The 23,330-nt window shown below is 35.9% G+C and overlaps 1 protein-coding gene across 1 annotated transcript in view; it reads left to right on the forward strand.

Annotated features, from left to right (window-relative positions):
* Positions 1-23,330, forward strand: part of LEKR1 (leucine, glutamate and lysine rich 1) — a 284,048-nt gene that overhangs the window by 185,834 nt on the left and 74,884 nt on the right. The window contains exon 9 of the mRNA XM_036851365.1: positions 13,412-13,493. Coding sequence (XP_036707260.1) covers positions 13,412-13,493 — 82 coding nt within the window. The remainder of the gene's footprint in view (positions 1-13,411; positions 13,494-23,330) is intronic.

Raw genomic sequence — 23,330 nt, forward strand, 5'->3', positions numbered from 1 at the left:
GAAGATGGGTTAAAAGCTTTTTAAAAATTATTTATTTATTTATTTTTAATTGAAGTACAGTTGACTTACAATATTATATTAGTTTCAAGTGTACAACAGAGTGATTCTGTATTTTTATAGAATATACTCCATTTAAAGTTATTATAAAATATTGACTATATTCCCTGTGCTGTGTCTTATTCCCATTCTTGTATCTAATTTACTTTGTACCTAGTAGTTTTATCTCCTTCCCCCATTTTGCCCCTCCCTTCACACCTCTTCCAACTGGTAACCAATAGTTTGTTCTTTGTATCTGTGAGTCTGTTTCTGTTTTATTATTTGTTCATTTGTTTTATTTTTTAGATTCCACATATAAGTGATAACATACAGTATTTGTCTTTCTCTGTCTGACTTATTTCACTAAGCGTAATACCCTCCAGCTCAATCCATGCTGTTGCAAATGGCAAAATTTCATTCTTTTCTATGGCTAATATTTCATTGTATATATATATACCACTTCTTCTTTATACATTCATCTATTGATGGGCACTTAGGTTGCTTCCATATCTTGGCTATTGTAAATAATGCTGCTATGAACATTAGGGTGCATATATTTTTTTCAAATTAGTATTTTGTTTTCTTTGGATATATACCCAGGAGTGGAATTGCTGGATCATATGGCAGTTCTATTTTTCTGTTTTTAAGGAACTTCCATACTGTTTTCCATAGTGGCTGTACCAGTTTACAGTCACACCAACAGTGCACAAGGGTTCCCTTTTCAACACATCCTCATCAACACTTAACATTTTTTGTCATTTTGACAATAGACATACTGACCATTGTGAGGTGATATCTCATTTGTTTGATTTGCATTTCCCTGATAATTAGTGATGTTGAGCATCTTTTCATGTGTCTGTGGGCCAACTGTATGTCTTCTTTAGAAAAATGCCTATTCAGGTTTTCTGCCCATTTTTTAATCATGTTATTTGTTTGTTTTAATATTGAGTTATATTAGTTCTTTGTATGTTTTGGATATTAACCCCTTATCAGACATATCATTTGCAAATATCTTCTCCCATTCAGTAGGTAGGTTGCCTTTTCATTTGGTTGATGGTTTCCTTTGCTGTGCAAAATGTTTTAAGTTTTATTATGTCCCATTTGTTTATTTTTGCTTTTGTTTCCTTTGCCCAAGGAGACAGATCCAAAACAAAACAAAACTCTAAGACCTATGTCAAAGAGTGTACTGCCTGTTTTCTTCTAGGAGTTTTATGGTTTCTGATCTTACATTTATATCTTTAATTCATTTTGAGTTTATTTTTGTATGTGGTATGAGAAAATGTTCTAATTTCATTATTTTACCTGTAGCTTTCTAGTTTTCCCAATACTACTTGTTGAAGAGACTGACTTTTCCCCATTGTATATTCTTTTCTCCTTGGTCATAGATTCATTGACCATATGTGCATGGGTTTATTTCTGAGCTCTCTATTTGGTTCCATTGATCTATGTGTCTGTTTTTGTGCCAGTACCATACTGTTTTGATTACTGTAGCTTTGCAGCATACTCCAAAGTCAAGGATCATGGTACCTCCACCTTTGTTCTTTTTTCTGAACATTGCTTTGGCTATTCGGGGTCTTTTGTGATTCCATACAAATTTTAGGATTATTTGTTCCAGTTCTGTGGAAAATGTCATGAGTATTTTGACAAGGATTACATTAAATCTGTAGATTTCTTTGAGTAGTATGGACATTTTAACAATATTAATTCTTCCAATCCATGAACACAGGATATCTTTCCATTATTTGTATCATCTTCAGTGTCCTTCAACAATGTCTTATAGTTTGCAGAGTATTGGTCTTTCACCTCCTTGGTTAAATTTATTCCTAGGTATTTTATTCTTTTTGATGCAATTGCAAATGGATTGTTTTCTTAATTTTTCTTCCTGATAGTTCATTATTAGTGTATAGAAAAGCAACAGATTACTGTATATTAATCTTATATCCTGCAATTTTACTGAATCATTTATTAGTTCTAATAGCTTTTTTGATGGATACTTTAGGATTTTCTGTATATAATATCATGTCATCTGCAAATAGTGACAATTTTACTTTTTCCTTTCCAATTTGGATTCCTTTTATTTATTTATTTTTTATCATCTGATTGCTGTGGCTAGGACTTCCCATACCATGTTAAATAGAAATGGCAAGAATGAGCATCCTAGTCTTGTTCCTGATCTTAGAAGAAAAGTTTTCAGCTTTTCACCATTAACTATAATGTTAGCTTGGGTTTGTCATAAATGGCCCTTACTATATTAAGGTATGTTCTGTCTATAACAACTTTGATGAGAACTTTTATTATGAATTAATGTAGAATTTTGTCAAATGCTCTTTCTGAATTTGTTGAGATGATCGTGTCATTTTCGTCCTTTATGTTGTTGATGTATATCACAATTTCACATAGATTAATTTACAGATATTGGACCATCCTTGCATCCCTGGGTTAAATCCCATGATCATGATGTGTGATCCTTTTTAGGTATTGTTGAATTCACTTTGCTAATACTTTGTTGAGGACATTTGCATCTATATTCATCAGAGATATTGGTGTGTAATTTTCTTTTTTTGTAGTATCTTTGTTTGGTTTTGGTATCAGCGTAATAGTGGACTTATAAAATTAGTTTGGGAGTTTTCCCTCCTCCTCAATCTATTGGAATAGTTTGAGAAGGACAGCTATTAACTCTTCTTTATATGTTTGGTAGAATTGCCTTGTGAACCTGCTGATTATGGACTTTTGTTTGCTGGAAGTTTTTTGATTACTTATTCAATTTCAATACTAGTAATAGGTCTGTTCAGGTTATCTATTTCTTCCTGATTCAGTCTTGTATGCTTCTGGGAATTTATTCATTTCTTCTAGGTTGTCCCAATTTGTTGGCATATAACTGTTTGTAGCATTCTCTTTCTCTTGTTTGTATTTCTGTGATATCAGTTGTAACTTCTCTTTCATTTCTAATATTGAGTCCTCTTTTTTTTTTTTTTTTAATGAGCCTGGCTAAAGGCTTATCAATTTTGTTTTGTCTTTCAAAAAATAGCTCTTGTGTTCATCAATCTTTTCTATTTTGTTTTCTATTTTATTTATTTCCACTCTGAGCTTTATTTCCTTTTTTTCTGCTGACTTTGGGTTTTGTTTGTTCTTTTTCTAATTCCTTTAAATGGTAGGTTGTGTTGTTCATTTGAGATTTGTCTTATTTCTTGAGGTGGGCCTGTATCACTCTAAACTTTCCTCTTGGAACTGCTTTTGCTGCATCCCCTAGATTTTGGAAAGTTGTGTTTTTAATTTTCATTTGTCTTAGGTATTTTCTGATTTCCTCTTTGATTCCTTTGTTGAATCCTTGGTTTTTTAGTAGCATGTTGTTTAGTCTCCAATGTTTGTGTTTTTTCCATTTTTCTTCCTGTTACTTATTTCTAATTTCATACTGTTGTGGTCAGAAAAGATGCTTGATATAATTTCTATCTTCCTTAATTTATTGAGACTTGTTTTGTGTCATAGTATGAGATCTATCCTGGAGAACATTCCATGTGCACTTGAAAAGAATGTGTATTCTGCTGTTTTGGGATGGAATGTCCTATAGATATCTGTTAAGTCCAGCTGGTCTTCTGTGTCATTTAAGGCCAGTGTTTCCTTATTGATTTTCTGTCTGGATGATCTGTCCATTGATATAAGTGGGGTGTTAAAGTCCCCTAGTATTTTTGTTTTACAGTCAATTTTTCCCTTTATACCTGTTAATATTTGCTTTATATATTTAGGTGCTTCTATATTAGGTGCATATATGTTTACAAATGTTATATTCTCTTCTTGTGCTGATCTATATCATTATATAATGCCCCTTTTTGTCTTTTATTGTAGACTTTGGGTTTGTTTTTGTGTTTTGTTTTGTTTTTTGGCCACACTGTGTGGCATGTGAGATCTTAGTTCCCCAACCAGGGATTGAACCCACACCCCCTGCAGTGGAAGCATGGAGTCTTAACCACTGGACCACCAGAGAAGTCCCTGTAGACTTTGTTTTAAAGTCTACTTTGTCTGTTATGAGTATTCCTACCCCCACTTTCTTATGGTTTCCATTTGTATGAAATATCTTTTTTCATCCCCTCCCTTTCAGTCTGTGTGTGTTTTTATCTCTGAAGTGAGTCTCTTGTAGGCAGCATATATGGGTCTTGTGTTTAATCCAGTTAGCCACCCTATGTGTTTTGATTGGGGCATTTAGTCCATTGACATTTAAAGTGATTATTGATAGGTATGTACTTATTGCCATTTTGTTACTTGTTTTCCAGACGTTTTTGTAGTTCTTCTCTGTTCTTCTCTTAGTCTCTTCCCTTTGTGGTTTGATGATTTTCTTTAGTGTTATGTTTGTGTTTCTTTCTCTCTAATTTTTGTGTATCTATTGTAGGTTTTTTGATTTGTGGTTACCATGGAGTTTATATATATTGACCTGTATCTACTTGTTTTAAGCTGATAGTCATTTAAGTTCAAACACATTCTAAAAGATCTACAATTTTTACTCCCTCCCCCTCCCCAGTTTGTGTTTTTGATGTCATATTTTACATTTCCATGCCTATCCCTTAGCTATTTATTGCAGTTTTAGTTGATTTTACAATTTTTATCTTTTATCATTCATACTAGCTTATTTAAGTAGTTGGTCCACTGCCTTTACTATCTATTTGCCTTTACCAGTGGGATTTTTCCCTTCCTAGGTTTTCTTATTTCTGGTTGTAGCCTTTTCTTTTTTACCTAAAGAAGACCCTTTAACATTTCTTGTAAGGTCTGTTTAGTATTGATGAACTCTTAGTTTTTGCTTGTCTGGGAAGCTCTTTATCTCTCTAATTCTGAATGATAAACTTTCTGGGTAGTGTATCCTAGGTTTTAGGTTTTTTATTTTCAGCACTTTAAATATATCATGCCACTCCTTTCTGGACTGCAAAGTTTCTGCTGAAAAATCAGCTGGTAAACTTATGAGTGTTCCCTTGTATGTGACTCTTTGTTTTTCTCTTGCTGCCTTTAAAATTCTCTCTTTAACTTTTGCCATTTTAATTATGATATATCTTATTGTGGGTCTCTTTGGGTTCATATTGTATGGGGTTCTCTGTGCTTTTTATACTTGGATATCTGTTTCCTTCTTCAGGTTAGAGAAGTTTTCCACCATAATTTCATCAAATACATTTTCTACCCCTTTCTCTCTCTCTCTTCTCCTTCTGTGACCCCTATACTGCAAATGTTAGTACACTTGATGTTGTCCTAGAGGTCCCTTAAACTATTCTCATTTTTAAAATTTTGTTTTTCTTTCTGCTGTTCTGATTGGGCAATTTCCACTGTTCTGTCTTTCAGACCACTTATGCATTCTGTATCACATAATCTTGCTGTTAATTCCTTCTAATATAGTTTTCACTTTAGTTATTGTATTCTTCAGCTCTGACTGGTTCTTTTTTATATTCTCTACTTCTTTGTTGAAGTTCTCATTGTGTTCGTCTATTTTTTTTCTGAAGTTCAGTTAGCATTCTTATTACTATTGCTTTGAACTCTTTACCAGGTAATTATTTATCTCTGTTTCTTTAGGGTTTTTCAGGGGTTTTATCTTGTTCTTTCATTTGAAACATATTCCTCTGTCTTCTCATTCTGTTTAATTTTCTCTGTTTTTTTTTTCTATGCGATTAGGTGAACGATTTACCTATCCTGGTCTTGAAGACATGTTGCTATGTGGAAGTGTCCCTATGTAGTATGCATGTGCCCAGTGGCTCTGCTAGGAGAGCTGGGTCTGAAGTGAGCACAGGCCAGATCTTCCCCCAGGGTGCATTGGCAGCTGCCACTGTGGTGCCAGGTAGGGCTGGATTCGGAGGGGCTGGAACTAGAACCAGGTGCGAGCCAGGGCTCTTCCTAGGCTCCATGGAAGTCAGTGCCCTATCAGGGGTTGGGCCAGGGCCCCATGGGCTGGAGCAAGAGCCCCAAGGGAGTTCAGCTTCTCCCTCATGTGATGGCAGTCTCCAACTTAGTTGGGGGCATGGCTGTGGCCTGAAGGATTTGGGCTGCACTTCTGAGCTTGTTCCACTTTTTCCCTGGTATGCACGCCTTGGTTAGAAGCTGGGTCAGGGCTGGAGGGCTTGAGTCACACTGCTGAGCTGGTTCCACTCCTCCCCAAGTGTGTGTTCTCACGGCCATGCTGGCGATGGTAGTGTCCACTGTGGAACTTGTTCTGCTCCTGCCCGAGTGCTCAGGGTCCTTCTACTCTGCCATCTTGATCCCACCTCTGGTAAAAAGCTTTTATTGCAGGATTATTTGTTGTGATACTAAGTTGTAAGCAACCTAGTTTTCATCACTATTGGACTAGATCAGTAAAATGTGTTATGTGCACACAATTAAATATTACATATCAGTCAGAAAGGAATAAATCATATCTACATATAGCTATATGGATAGGTCTCAAAAACAATGTAGTGAAAAAAGTAAGACTTAAAATGAGATTTATAGCTTCACATCATTTGTGTAGTTTTTTAAAACACCTGCAAAAAGTACTATTTTTTCACACATAGGTACAGGTTAGAAGGCATACATTAAATTCACAAGTGTGGGCACTCTCTAATTAAATGCAAATAAATATGTCCTGATATCTTAAAACAAAACCAAAAACAAAATAAAGAACCTTCCTCATTACCATATCCCCCTTCAACTGCGACTGAATTTCTCTGCTCCCTATTCACAAAATCAGATAGCTTGTTTTTACAGTTTCAACCTCATCCCCCACCCCCACCAAGTTCTATTTCCCTTGTGTTCTTTTGTACCCTGGACACACAGAACTGAGTTGATTAGACTCCTTAGTACAGAACATAACTATACTTGATCTGTACAAGCAAGACCCCTCCCTAAACAATACATCTATAAAATAGTCAAACACTGAAAAATACGGAGAATAATATAACAGATGTGTGTGGGTCCATCACCTGTATTTTACAAGTTTTAACATTTTGTCATAGTTACTCTGTAGATTTATTTTTAAATATGTAGTTAAAACCTTCATTTTTACTCTTCCCCATACAAAGATAACCACTGATGACACCAGGCCCAACCGCAAGAATGAGGTCCTCAGGCCAAGAAGTGATGAGATTCAGAACAGAAGTGGGGGGAGGGGGGGTGGCCTTATTACCACCCCCAGTGATGATAACCAGTAGTTATGTGTGCCTGGCACTGTTCTCCTCTTTACATATATTAAGTAACTTAATTCCCAGAACAATCCTATGCTGTAATAACCATTTTATAGATTAGGAAACTGAAATACCTAAAGTCAGTTAGTTAGGAGGAAGCAGAGCCAGGTTTTGAAGTTAGGCAGTCTGGCTTTAGAGTTCTTTCACTCCACCTCTATGTTACCCTGTCTTAGGAGTGTATTAAAAGAGCAGTGAGCTTTTGTTTTACCTTTTCATCAACTATCTGTACCATTTTAAATATATATGTAGCCTTCACCTTTTCATTAAAAATATTCTCCTGGATCTGGATTTCTGGGTGCCAGTTCTCCTGCCTGCTTGTTCCTCCATTCTGCTGCTTGAACCTGGAATCATTTTCTTTCATATTGCACTTTGAATCAGATTTTTTTTTTAATTTTTTGGTGTTTTCTTTATCCAGAAAGTTTTAAGCTTGAAATATCTTTCCACTATAAAGATTTTGTTTATTGTTTTCTCAAACAGTATACTAACTTAATATACCCTCCAAGTGACTGTAAAGTTTTATATCCTGCTATAAAATAGCTAACTATGAATACCTTTTGTATTTGTAGACCCTAGAAACCTTTTGGAATAACAGGATTCTCTTAAATGACTAATTACCCCAAATCTGATGCCTATGTAATGCTATCCAGCAAGCAGCTGGCTTCATATGAAGAGAGGCTAAGAGCTCCTTTTTGTCTTCATTTCAAATCATTTGCTTCTTATTTAATATCTGCAAAGAACGCAGTCACATTATAGTAGAATTTGCTGTTGTAAATTTTGGATTGTTTCCATGGGTTCCGCCTTACATCTGCACGGTGTTTAAAGCCAATGCTTCCTTTCTTTTTGTAGGCATTCAGGGCCTTTTGCCTCATAATCCAATGTCATGCTGAATGACAGAAAATTGAAGTTGAATTTATTTAACTATAGAGAAGGACTACACAGAACAATACACTTATTTAAGAACTCCTTGCATCAGGAACTGAAGGAGCTGTCTTATGCAGGTGGCTTAATCTCTCTGCTGCTTAGCCTAACTATGTGCCTTTATTTATTAAGGACAGGAACTGGGCACTCTGCTTCCAGAAACAAAAGGACCCCACTGGTCTATCAGAACCAATAATAAACCAATAACATGCTTATACCTCATTCAGAACAGTAAAGATATGTCCTATGTATTTTAAAAATAATTCTTAGTACTTCTTTATTACAGAAAATATATTCAAAGGTAAAAAAAAAAAAAGCTATGAAAATATATTAACCAGCTTCTAACTATACACTGGTGGGCTGTTTACATTATGGATTATTCATAATGAATCTATTTTTCTCGATTCTACGTGGTATCTTCTCTCCTTAAGTAAAATGATTTATTTGTTGACATTACTTATATTTCCACACAACAACCTCCAGAGGTTTCTGTGTTTTAAAGTAAAACATTGATTTGCTTTCCCTGTTTTTACTTAGACATGCTGTAAATACATAGTGAATAATCTGAAGGAACTGGCTTCCCTACTCATTGGGTACTGTGATTTAAAGACTAAGGATCTATGTTTATCTTGAAATAGGGAGAAAGGGAGATTTAGGTGGGTATGTAGAGAGAATAATACTGGAAAGTATAATAGCTTTTCCTTTCTTGAGTTGGGTCATGATTGTGTAGTTTATTTTCCTTTAAATATAGTAAATTCTGGAACTTTGATGCACAAGTATATTCAAATGTGATCCTAAGAATACTTCACAATGCTGTAAAAATGGGTTTTGAATTAGCTACCGTTTTTACTGTCTACTATTCTACCAATTATTAGGTAATTGAGAATTAATAGCATAAAATTCACATATCAGGTACCAATTCTTTGGAGTTTATTTTTAAGATAATCAGTTCTTCCTCTTAACAATAGCTGCATTTAGAAGTAATAACATAGAATTTATCATGTGGGCTCAGATCCATGCTTCATCTAGTTTAGGATTATATCCTGACAAAAGCACCAAGGGACATTTAACAGAAAGGCATAATTGTTCTCTCTGATGTCAGTGTTATTAAGTCAGTCACAAGGATACCATATTTGTCTTAATAGCTTTCATTAATTATATTAATTTTTAAACTTTCTAAAATCTAAACCACCTCTTGGAATTAGACATTAGACTAATTCACTACATATTTTATGCAGTAATAAATAATACTTTTCATTTGTCTTAACTATACCTCTTTAAATATTCTAGGATATACTAAACAAATATATGGCCACGCTAACCACATTTTCATGGACAAATATCATATCTCCTTGTAGCTTTTATATTTTTGACAGTCAGTGTAAGAGAGAAAGATAAAGTTTTGGGGATGAAGCCAACCTCAGTTTGAATCATGGGATCACTTCTAACTAGCTCTGTGACCTTTGATAAGTCAGTTAATTACTCTGATTCTTAGAGCCTTCTAGTAAAAATAAAATGTGTATCTGTTTTTCATGATAGTTGTGACTATGAATTAAATGAAATAGGAGAAAGCACCCTGCACAGTGCCTGGAATAGTATACCATCAACAAACCTCAACTTCCTTCCCTCCTTATTTTTCAGAGGATGGGCAGAAATGTTTTAGCTGTGCCTGTGTGAATAGAACCCTCTGCAAGCCCACATGTACTTAATAACAAAGCAACACATTATGCAACATTCATTAGAGATTGCCTTGTTTCAAACGGTTACCCTCAAAACTAAATTCTCTATGTGTACGTTATTTTATCTGTTCTCTCATATAATGATATCACTTGATAAGTGAAAAAGATGTACCATACAAATATTATCTATCAAGTAAGTCCATATTGAATTATTTATTTATTCAAGGAGCCATTCTCTCAGATAAATCCCCTTACCCGAGTTTAAAATCTTGTCAGTTTGACTGCTGGCTAATTCATTTATTCACTGTAAGATACTAGGCAAGAGAATCAAAGAAAATCTCATTTCTCATCATCTGAAAAATGGGGCTGTTTGCACTTATGTAGCAATTTGAGGGATAACATTAATATATGTGAACATGCTGAATAAACATAAAGATTTATACCAATATCTAGTAAATTCTAATTAAAACATTTGTTTAGAGTGAGTTTATTTTCTGATTTAAGGAACTGGCTCATTTTCACGAAACAAAGTTAAGAAGGTAGACTGAAGATACGTATAGAAATTTTATATATTTGTATGGATGCATAAAGTTTTTAAAGTTTAACTCCCAAATTCATTCTACGAAGCCACCATCACCCTGATAACAAAACCAGAAAAAGATATCACAAAGAAAGAAAATGATAGGCCAATATCACTGATGTTTGGCAAGGTTGCAGGGTACAAAATTAATGCACAGAAATCTCTGGCATTCCTATACACCAACAACAAAAAATCAGAAAGAGAAATTAAGGAAACACTCCCATTTACCACTGCAACAAAAAGAAGAAGATTCCTAGGAATAAACCTACCTAAGGAGGCAAAAGACCTGTACTCAGAAAACTATAAGACACTGATGAAAGAAATTAAAGATGACATAAACAGATGGAGAAATATACCATGTTCTTGTATGGGAAGAATCAACATTGTGAAAATGACTATAGTACCCAAAGCAAGCTACAGATTCAGTGCAATCCCTGTCAAACTACCAATGGCATTCTTCACAGAATTAGAACAAAAAATCTTACAATTCATATGGAAACACAAAAGACCCTGAATAGCCAAAGCAATCTTAAGAAAAACGGAGCTGGAGGAATCAGGCTCCCTGACTTCAAACTGTACCACAAAGCTACAGTAATCAAGAGAGTATGGTACTGGCACAAAAACAAAAATATAAATCAGTGGTACAAGATAGAGTGCCCAGAGATAAACGCATGCACATATGGTCACCTAATTTATGACAAAGGAGGCAAGAACATACAATGGAGAAAAGACAGCCTCTTCAATAAGTGGTGCTGGGAAAACTGGACAGCTACATGTAAAAGAATGAAATTAGAACACTACCTAACACCATACCCAAAAATAAACTCAAAATGGATTAAAGACTTAAATGTAAGACAATACACTATAAAACTCTTAGAGGAAAACATAGGAAAAACACTCTTTGACATAAACCACAGCAAGATCTTTTTTGACCCACCTCCTAGAGTAATAAAAATAAAAACAAAAATAAAAAAATGGGACCTAATTAAACTTAAAAGCTTTTGCACAGCAAAGGAAACCATAAACAAGACAAAAAGACAACCCTCAGAGTGGGAGAAAATATTTGCAGATGAAACAACAGACAAAGGATTAATCTCCAAAATATACAAATAACTCATGGAGCTCAATATCAAAAAAACAAACAATCCAGTTAAAAAATGGGTGGAAGACTTAAATAGACATGTCACCAATGAAGACATACAGATGGCCAAGAGGCACATGAAAAGATGCTCAACATCACTAATTATTAGAGAAATGCAAATCAAAACTACAATGAGGTATCACCTCATACCAGTCAGAATGGCCATTATCAAAAAATCTAGAAACAATAAATGCTGGAAAGCGTATGGTGAAAAGGGAACCCTCCTGCACTGTTGGTGGGAATGTAAATTGATACAACCACTATGGAGAACAGTATGGAGGTTCCTGAAAAAACTAAATATAGAACTGCCATATGACCCAGCAATCCCACTACTGGGCATATACCCTGAGAAAACCATAATTCAAAAAGAGACATGTACCACAATGTTCATTGCAACACTATTTACAATAGCCAGGACATGGAACCAAACTAAATGTCCATCGACAGATGAATGGATAAAGAAGATGTGGCACGTATATACAATGGAATATTACTCAGCCATAAAAAGAAACGAAATTGAGTTATTTGTAGTGAGGTGGGTGGACCTAGAGTCTGTCATACAGAGTGAAGTAAGTCAGAAAGAGAAAAACAAATACCATATGCTAACGCATATATATGGAATCTAAAAAAAAAAAAAAAGAGTGGTATTGATGAACCTAGTTGCAGGGCAGGAATAAAGAGGTAGACACAGAAAATGGACTTGAGGACATGGGGTGGGAGGGCGAAGCTGGGGCGAAGTGAGAGTAGCATGGACATATATACACTACTGAATGTAAAAGTTGGCTGGTGGGCAGCATCAGCATAGCACAGGGAGATTGGCTCGGTGCTTTGCGATGACCTAGAGGGGTGGGATAGGGAGGATGGGAGGGAGGCTCAAGAAGGAGGGGATATGGGGACATGTATATGCATATGGCTGATTCACTTTGTTGTGCAACATCAACTAACACAGTATTGTGAAGCAATTATACTCCAATAAAGATCTATCAAAATTTTTTTAAAAAGATTTTAAAGTTTACTATTAAAAATATGTTATTAAAACACCTGAACAGATGTAACATGGAAATTTTATAAATTCCAATGTTTAAAATTATTTTCTTCATAGAAGTCAGTTAATCCACCTGCGTAAATTTGTTTTCCACCTTTTCCCAAAAAGAGTACCAACAAGGGCTGTTATTGGGGCTGGGGTTCAGATCTTAGTTCACACACACAGGCTAATGGTGGGTCTCAGATCATTCAAGCCATATGTTCTTTCTGCTTTAGTTTCAGTTCTGCATCCACACATGTGAGACGTGGCTGCCTGAATAATCTTTCTCAAACACTACTTGAATTCCTCAGTTCAAGACTCTGTGGAAGCCAATTGCCTGCTTGTATTTTCCTGGCTTGAAAGTCATTAAAATGCCTATTAGACACTACCCAGAGTTAACAGATTCTTTACTGGAAGCCTTGCACATGGTTTATCTATTTCAGTTCTACTGGGAGGCCTTAGCAATACTTCTAAGTTCCAGGCCACAAGAGCTAGCTCAGGCAGTCAAGTGTTTCAGAAGTGAGCCATATGATCAAAAATTCATATGTGTGCCAGCGACATAAATTTCCTTTGAAAACATCAGTAAAATTTAGCCTGTTAGCTGTTTGAAAATTAGCATGATGTTGGGGGCAGAAAGAGGCCAATAAATTGAGCCTGTCAAAACCTATTAATTCTGTGGGACATCAGAGTAGGGATGAGCTACATATGGTCATCCAAGCAAAGTGGAATAAACAGCTGCATTATTCTTCAGGAGGTGAGTGGCAATGCTAAAAGAATGTGGTTTACTCTGAAAATATCTGGACACTTAAAATGTACTAATCAGAAGAACACATTATGTCATTCCAGATTTACAGTGTCAAGTTGAAGCACTTGGGCTAAAACTTCAGAAGGCAGTGACTGAGATGGACAAGTACAAAGAAAAGCTCATGTAAGATGGTAAACATTAAACAACCTGTAAGAATTTAGAAAGACCCCCATGTGTTCTCTGTGACTCTGGGCAGTAATTTGGATGTGTTGGTATGGTCTACTGCAATTTTTCTCAGCTACTTTTCTGGCCTATATTGAAGGACCTGTAAATATTTTTAAATATATGAAATGTTTCTTTCTCTCAGTAAGAAACTTACCTATCCAGGTATTAAAGCTTTCCCTGATTATTCAAATGTAGTAACTTAATATTCTCTGAACTTTTTGTCTTATTATCTCTTTATTATCTGTCCGGAAGAAACAGCATTGAAGATGTTTCATAAGATTCTTGGGATTGACATATATACACTAATATGTATAAAATAGATAACTAATAAGAACATGCTGTATAATAAATAAATAAATAAATAATCAATTTTAGGTTCAGAAAGACAGTTGAATATCTTTGAAGTTCTGGAGTGCTTATGCCTTATATAAGTGAGAAAGAAAATATTGGAAAACAAATGATAAGAAAATGCCCTTGTAAAATATCCAGAGTACTATTTCTTTTATTTATTTATATATTTATTGTCTTGTTTATGGTTTCCTTTGCTGTGCAAAAGCTTTTAAGTTTCATTAGGTCCCATTTGTTTATTTTTGTTTTTATTTCCATTACTCTAGGAGGTGAATCAAAAAACATCTTGCTGTGATTTATGTCAAAGAGTGTTCTTCCTATGTTTTCCTCCAAGAGTTTTATAGTGTCCGGTCTTACATTTAGGTCTCTAATCCACTTTGAGTTTCTTTTTGTGTATGATGTTAGGGAGTGTTCTAATTTCATTCTTTCACATGTAGCTGTCCAGTTTCCCCAGCACCACTTATTGAAGAGACTGTCTTTTCTCCATTGTATATCCTTGCCTCCTTTGTCATAGATGAGTTGACCACAGGTGCGTGGGTTTATCTCTGGGCTTTCTATCTTGTTCCATTGGTCTATGTTTCTGTTTTTGTGCCAGTACCATATTGTCTTGATTACTATAGCTTTGTAATATAGTCTGAAGTCAGGGAGTCTGATTCCTCCAGCTCCGTTTTATTCCCTCAAGACTGCTTTGGCTATTCAGGGTCTTTTGTGTCCCCATACAGATTTTAAGATTTTTTTGTTCTAGTTCTGTAAAAAATGCCATTGGTAATTTGATAGGGATTGCATTGAATCTGTAGATTGCTTTGGGTAGTACAGTCATTTTCACAATATTGATTCTTCCAATCCAAAAACATGGTATATCTCTCCATCTGTTGGTATCATCTTTAATTTCTTTCATCAGTGTCTTATAGCTTTCTGCATACAGGTCTTTGGTCTCCCTAGGTAGGTTTATTCCTAGGTATTTTCTTCTTCTTGTTGCAATGGTAAATGGGAGTGTTTCCTTAAGTTCTCTTTCAGATTTTTCATCATTAGTGTATAGGAATGCCAGAGATTTCTGAGCATTAATTTTGAATACTGCAACTTTACCAGATTCATTGATTAGCTCTAGTAGTTTTCTGGTGGCATCTTTAGGATTCTCTATGTATAGTATCATGTCATCTGAAAACAGTGACAGTTTTACTTCTTCTTTTCCAATTTGGATTCCTTTTATTTCTTTTTCTTCTCTGATTGCCGAGGCTAGGACTTTCAAAACTATGTTGAATAATAGTGGTGAGAGTGGACCTCCTTGTCTTGTTCCTGATCTTAGAGGAAATGCTTCCAGTTGTTCACCATTGAGAATGATGTTTGCTGTGGGTTTGTCGTATATGGCCTTTATTATGTTGAGGTAGGTTCCCTCTATGCCCACTTTCTGGAGAGTTTTTATCATACATGGGTGTTGAACTTTGTCAAAAGCTTTTTCTGCATCTATTGAGATGATCATATGTTTTTATTCTTCAATTTGTTAATATGGTGTATCACATTGATTGATTTGTGTATATTGACGAATCCTTGCATCCCTGGGATAAATCCCACTTGATCATGGTGTATAATCCTTTTAATGTGTTCTTGGATTCGGTTTGCTAGTATTTTGTTGAGGATTTTTGCATAATATTCATCAGTGATATTGGTCTGTAATTTTCTTTTTTTGTAGTATCTTTTTCTGGTTTTGGTATCAGGGTGATGGTGGCCTGATAGAATGAGTTTGGGAGTGTTCCTTTCTCCACAATTTTTTGGAAAAGTTTGAGAAGAATGGGTGTTAGCTCTTCTCTAAATGTTTGATAGAATTCACCTGTGGAGCCATCTGGTCCTGGACTTTTGTTTGTTGGAAGAGTTTTAATCACAGTTTCAATTTCATTACTTGTGATTGGTCTGTTCACATTTTCTATTTCTTCCTGGTTCAGTCTTGGAAGGTTATACCTTTCAAAGAATTTGTCCATTTCTTCCAGGTTGTCCATTTTATTGGCATAGAGTTGTTTGTAGTAGTCTCTTAGGATGGTTTGTATTTCTGTGGTGTCTGTTGTAACTTCTCCTTTTTCATTTCTAATTTTATTGATTTGAGTCCTCTCCCTGTTTTTCTTGATGAGTCTGGCCAATGGTTTATCAATTTTGTTTATCTTCTCAAAGAACCAATTTTTAGTTTTATTGATCTTTGCTATTGTTTTCTTTGTTTCTATTTCATTTATTTCTGCTCTGATCTTTATGATTTCTTTCCTTCTGCTAACTTTGGGTTTTGTTTCTTCTTCTTTCTCTAGTTCCTTTAGGTGTAAGGTTAGATTGTTTATTTGAGACTTTTCTTGTTTCTTGAGTTAGGCTTGTATAGCTATAAACTTCCCTCTTAGAACTGCTTTTGCTGCATGCCATAGGTTTTGGATTGTCATGTTTTCGTTGCCATTTGTCTCTAGGTATTTTTTGATTTCCCCTTTGATTTCTTCAGTGATCTCTTGGTTATTTAGTAATGTATTGTTTAGCCTCCATTTGTTAGTGTTTTTTATGTTTTCTTCCCTATAATTCATTTCTAATCTCATAGCGTTGTGGTCAGAAAAGATGCTTGATATGATTTCAAATTTCTTAAATTTACTGAGGCTTGATTTGTGACCTAAGGTGTTATCTATCCTGGAGAATGTTCCGTGCGCACTTGAGAAGAAAGTGTAATCTGCTGTTTTTGGATGGAATGTCCTATAAATATCAATTAAATCTATCTGGTCTATTGTGTCATTTAAAGCTTCTGTTTCCTTATTTATTTTCATTTTGGATGATCTGTCCATTGGTGTAAGTGAGGTGTTAAAGTCCCCCACTATTATTGTGTTACTGTTGACTTCCTCTTTTATAGCTGTTAGCAGTTGCCTTATGTATTGAGGTGCTCCTATGTTGGGTGCATATATATTTATAATTGTTATATGTTCTTCTTGGATTGATCCCTTGATCATTATGTAGTGTCCTTCCTTGTCTCTTGTAACATTCTTTATTTTAAAGTCTGTTTTATCTGATATGAGTATTGCTACTCCAGGTTTCTTTTGATTTCCATTTGCATGGAATATCTTTTTCCATCCCCTCACTTTCAGTCTATGTGTCCCTAGGTCTGAAGTGGGTCTCTTGTAGACAGCATATATATGGGACTTGTTTTTTTATCCATTCAGCAAGCCTGTGTCTTTTGGTTGGAGCATTTAATCTATTCACGTTTAAGGTAATTATCGATATGTATGTTCCTATGACCATTTTCTTAATTGTTTTGGGTTTGTTTTTGTAGGTCCTTTTCTTCTCTTGTGTTTCCCACTTAGAGAAGTTCGTTTAGCATTTGTTGTAGAGCTGGTTTGGTGGTGCTGAATACTCTTAGCTTTTGCTTGTCTGTAAAGTTTTTGATTTCTCCATCGAATCTGAATGAGATCCTTGCCGGGTAGAGTAACCTTGGTTGTAGGTTCTTCCCTTTCATCACTTTAAATGTATCATGCCACTCCCTTCTGGCTTGTAGCGTTTCTGCTGAGAAGTCAGCTGTTAACCTTATGGGAGTTCCCTTGTATGTTATTTGTCATTTCTCCCTTGCTGCTTTCAATAATTTTTCTTTGTCCTTAATTTTTGCCACTTTGATTACTATGTGTCTCGGCGTGTTTCTCCTTGGGTTTATCCTGTATGGGACTCGCTGCACTTCCTAAAGTTGGGTGGCTATTTCCTTTCCCATGTTAGGGAAGTTTTTGACTATAATCTCTTCAAATATTTTCTCTGGTCCTTTCTCTCTCTCTTCTCCTTCTGGGACCCCTATAATGCGAATGTTGTTCCGTTTAATGTTGTCCCAGAGGTCTCTTAGGCTCTCTTCATTTCTTTTCATTCTTTTTTCTTTATTCTGTTCTGCAGCAGTGAATTCCACCATTCTGTCTTCCAGGTCACTTATCCGTTCTTCTGCCTCAGTTATTCTGCTATTGATTCCTTCTAGTGTATTTTTCATTTCAGTTATTGTATTGTTCATCTCTGTTTGTTTGTTCTTTAATTCTTCTAGGTCTTTGTTAAACGTTTCTTGCATCTTCTCGATCTTTTCCTCCATTCTTTTTCTGAGGTCCTGGATCATGTTCACTATCATTATTCTGAATTCTTTTTCTGGAAGGTTGCCTATCTCCCTTCATTAAGTTGTTTTTCTGGAGTTTTATCTTGTTCCTTCATCTGGTACATAGCCCTCTGCCTTTTCATCTTGTCTGTCTTTCTGTGAATGTGGTTTTTGTTCCACAGGCTGCAGGATTGTAGTTCTTCTTGCTTCTGCTGTCTGCCCTCTCTATTTCTTTTAAAAATGATTTTATTTCAGAAATTTCAAAAATGATAGTATAAATATAGTACATCTATAATTATAATACTAAAATAGAATTTATATACTCTTTGAAAAGTAAATAAATTCTTTTACTTTGTGGTGTGTAATCTGGTAGCTTTGGTTTTCAGTTCCTATATTTTAGAAGGATGAACCTCATAAGAAATATAAATACTCAAAATTCTTAGCAACCAAATGTTGTGTTGACCATGGACTATTCCTAAGAACAATGTGTTCAACAAAATTCTTAACAACACAAGGAAGAACAAATTCCAAAAATACTCTATCAAATTAATGTATACTTTGATTATTTGTAGCAAAATAATTTATTTTCAAAATCCAAGAAAAACCAAATATTCATGCTTTATAACACTGTGGTCAACAGTTCAGTAAATAATAGTTCAACTGTCTGTGTATGTTAGTTGGGGTTGAAGGAATAAGTGGGCAAGAGGTCCTAGCATGACTCACTGCACCCAGCAAGAACTTTCTGATGAGAAGATACATGTAAAAAAGAAGCAAGATGGGAATTGCCAGAAAATCATTAATCCCCACCCTCTAGTTACATCAGGGAGGGCTTTGGCCTCATGAATGTCTCATGTGGAGGGCCTGCCTCATCAGGCCACAGCCCATTTGATATTAATACATGCTTTGTGATATTTTTGTTAATTTTTAATATAATTTATAATATGAGTGCTGAGAAATAAGAGTCAGAGTAGATTGGAGTTGGAGGGAGAAAATACCACTCAGTAAAGTCCATCAAATGAATTACCTGGAGGAAATCAGGTAGATTTGTAGAAATCAGGTAGAATTGTAGAAATACTGATGCTGTTGTTTCAGTTTATAATAAAACTGGTGCTTCCTACCTGTGTGAGAACTTCTTAAAATGAGAAAATGGGCAGAGCATCCACTTTTAGAAAACTTGATGAAAGATAGAGCCAGTTAAATGGTCTCAGCTGCTGGAGACCTTTCTCTGTGCTGCCTGTACCTAGCTCTTCCATCTCTACTCCGTCTACCCTCCTTCGCTACTAGGATGAAGTTGAGTAGGGCAGGCGTGTAGGATCAGAGCCTGGCACTGCTCAGCGTACTCAGAGCTCAGGAAGTCCCCAGTAGTATGTAAGTACTATTTTATTTATAGGTTAAAACCAAATTTGCAACTTGGCTATTGTTTTATGATAAATTCAGTTTGGAGTCAAAATAATTCACTCAAAATTTTTGACATGCAATTTCTTAATAAATTGGAGATTTGCTCTATATACCCAAACCTGTTTGAACTTCCAGAAATTGGAAGGTGGTGTGAAATCATATTTTTTTAAAAATTTTAATCCTCACTCTTTGTGGGGGCTGGGGTGAGGAATGAGTTTCACCCATCCAGCTTAGGATAATTGTTTTGTTTAAAGATTTTTAAATGTTTGGATATAAGTTTTGTGGGTTTTTACTTAAGGGGAAAAGGCAGTTTTTAAATGGATGAACTTCGGGTTCATTTTTTCCTAAGATTTATAAGAAAATATTTTCCAAGGTTTATAAGAACTTGTTGTATATTTAAAAATAGAGATTTTATCACTTAGGATTCTTTGAGCTATAAGTAACAGAGGTAGAGTGGTTTCAGGTTTAGTCAATCCAGTGACTCAACAATATCACCAAGGATCTTGATGTTCTTTCTGTCTCTATTCTGCTGCCCTCAGCACTGGCTTCACCCCAAGGCTAAGTCCCCTATGATTATGACATGGCTGCAATTCCAGGTACCACATCCAAATGTAACCACCCCAGAGGCAGGAAGGGCCTGTTTTTCTGGTGTCTCCTTAGAAGTGAGATAAAAATTTCTCAAAAGCCACCAAACAGCCCTCTCCTTACATCTCTTGGCTAGAACCCTTTACATACCCTCTCCTAAATGAATCATTGGCAAGGGGAACAGGACTACCACAGATAGCTCAGGTCAGGCAGGATTTACCCTGAGAACAGATGATAATGGGGCTCTGATGGCCAGGAAGACAGCTATAGTACATGTCCAGAAGGTAACTAGTAATTTTTACTAGAGGTAGAGTGTTAGTGATGCTCTGAAAGTTGATGACATTTTCTACAAATTTATTTGTGTCATAATATCTAGATTAATTTAGGGAAGACCCTCCTGAAGTAATGAAAAATATGGATGCTGTGAAATGCAACTTTATTACTTTTAAATATTTATGTAGAGAGAGAGAGAGAGAAAGGGAGAAAGAACTAGGAAATAACACTTTTATTTTATATATATGTATATAGGATAAGATAAGTAAATAAGACTAATAAGAAAGGCTGCTATAGAGGGTGAGAAATTTTTAGGAATTCCTGAAAGAGAATACATAGGAAGGATAATAAAAAGGGTCAACTCTGCAGAGGAATAAACTAGAGGAAAACCAATTGTGTGGTGGGCATGTGACGGGCAGGACTTTACTTGGAATCAGTTAACACAAAGAGAAGGGAGTGGGATAAGGCAAATCATCAGAACAGTGGTTCTCAAACTCCAATCTGCAGAAGAATCCTGGGTAGTTTACTGAAACTGTGTATTACAGTATGACCTCCCTCACAGACCCAATCCCAGGATCAGTTTCTGGGCTCCATTCCCACAGACATTCTGGCTTTAAATTTGGGTTTGGGGTGTCCCTGAGCAATCTGCATTTGTAATGCACTCCCCCCCCCACACACACACATGATTCTGATCCAGGTGATCCAATGAAGCCCACTCTGAGGAATCATATTTGGAACATTTAAGCCACTGGCCCCTCACCAGCCCCACCCCACCCCCAATCAACAGGTCCTGTGTGAAGCAGCATTTGCAAGGCATCTGCACCCAGAATAAAGCAGTGAGTGTGGGGACTGGAGCTGGGGAGCCTGCCAGCTACTGAACCCCAGAGGCCACTGTCCCTACATCCCAAGACAAACCTCCAGTGCCCCCACCATACTCTGTCCCTTCATCACAACCTTCAGAAACAATCTAGGGCAACAATAAACAGCAAAGCAGACAACAAACCAGAATCATAGGCTTAGGATGAACACCCAACCAAAGATTACCAGGTATGTGAGAAAAACCTTCCCCCAACCTTGTTCACATGGCTCTGAATTCACACAGAAAAGCTTTAACACCTAGAGAAATTGTTAAATAGCAAACAGAAGATGTTAAGATAAATTTTTAAAGTTAGGATATACTTCAAAGTATGTCCAGGATTGTAACCATTAAAGAAGAACAGGCTGTTACCAAAAAAAAAGCTATTAGGAATTTTAGAGATTAAAAATATGACTCCAGAAAAATGATTCCATTCATGTTAAAAATGTATATGAATGTACATACAAATATATATGGATTCAAATTCATTGAATAAATGATTGGTAGGATTACAACAGTTCCTTCTGGAAGTGAGAGTCAGGGGTGTATAGAGACTCTTATTTTACTCTATATCCTTATATATTGCTTAAATAGCTTACAGTGTGAATGTATTCATTTTCACATATGTAATGAAAAGAACAAAATTCACTTTAAATGACTTATAATTTATCAGTTACTAGTGAATATGTCTAAAGTGGTGATATGAAATATACTTTCTAATTTGGGGACCTTTGTAACCTACTTACACTTTAATTTTATTAGCAGCCACCTCCTCCTCATTTAACTAATAATTGTAAGCAATAGTCAGCCATAACCAGCATAAATTTCTTATTTATAAAGCTCTTGACCGAATAACAGCAACATTTTGCACAGTTGAGATGTTCTTGGAACATTATTATTGCCTTCTAAGATATAATGTTCTCCTGATTTTCCTCTTCTGTCATCATTCATGAGAATTTTTTGCCTAGAAAGCAGGTGGCCTGGTGGCAATCCAGTGTCAGAGTACAGATACACTTTCACATGATCCTAGATTTAACAGGCTAGGTTTCCTTCATTGACTCATTCAATACAAAATGCTCATGGAGAGGCAGTTATGTGCCATGACTCTTTTGTGTACAAGCACTAGATACTGAAGTAACAAGATTGACAAGCCACAATAGGTAATTCCAGGTAACGTTAAGTGCTGCAAAAATATAAAACAGGCATAAAAGAATGTGAGTGTTGGGGAAGAGTGGTATCCTTTTGACAGAGTGGCATCCCTGGGCAGATGACCTCTGAGTTAAGATCTGAGTAACAGAAAGGAGCTAACAGTGCTAATAACCTAACATCTGGAAGCAGAGAGATCAAGGACAAAAAATTCTTGGGAGTGAGTTTTACAAGTTAAAGAAACATGAAGGCCAGTTGTGGTAGAAGGAATAACGGCTTCCAAAGATTTTTCATGTCCTAATCCCTGAAATCTGTGAGTACATTATCCTATGTGGCAAAAGGGATTTTGCACGTGTTTAAATTAGGGATATAGAGCTGGGGAGATTATGTTGGATTATTCAGGCAGACTCAGTGTTATAACTGCAAAGGTCCTTATAAGATGAAAGCAAGAGGGTCAAAGTCACAAAAGTGGATGTGAGGATGGAAGCAGAGGTTGGAGTGATGTGATTTGAAGATGGAAGAAGGGGCCACAAGCCAAAGAATGCATGTTGTCTCTAGAAGCTAGAAAAGGCAGGAAAACAGATTCTCCTCTACAGCTTCCAGGGGGAACACAGCCCTCAAGACATCTTGATTTTAGGACTTCTTACCTTAGAAATGTAAGATAATAAATTTGTGTTGTTTTAAACCCGTACATTTGTGGTAATTTGTTACAGCAGCAATAAGAAATGAATATACCAGTGTGTCCAAAGCCCAGTGAGGATTCTGGATTTATGCAGAGGGCAGAGGGAAACTATTGGAGGGTTTGGCAATAGAGTGAACTGATTTGATTTGTTTTAAAAGGTTGGCATGGCTGCTGCATGGAGAATGGACTGAAGTGGGAGTAAGGAGCGATCAGGGAGACTAGGTGGGAGGCCCAGCGTTCATGCAAGTGAGAAGTGGCTGGTTTAGTGTAAGGCTATATTGTGGAGATGGAGAGAAATATATGCCAGGGGTCACTCTCACAGGACTTACCGATGGAGTAGATGTGGCCAGGGAGGAAGAGGACTGGAAAAGAAAGGAAATAATAAAGGATGGGGTTTGGGGCTTTTCAGCATCAGGTAGACAGTTGAGAGGC

Source organism: Balaenoptera musculus, chromosome 4, assembly GCF_009873245.2.
Source record: "Balaenoptera musculus isolate JJ_BM4_2016_0621 chromosome 4, mBalMus1.pri.v3, whole genome shotgun sequence".
In the NCBI taxonomy this organism is placed as follows: domain Eukaryota; kingdom Metazoa; phylum Chordata; class Mammalia; order Artiodactyla; family Balaenopteridae; genus Balaenoptera; species Balaenoptera musculus.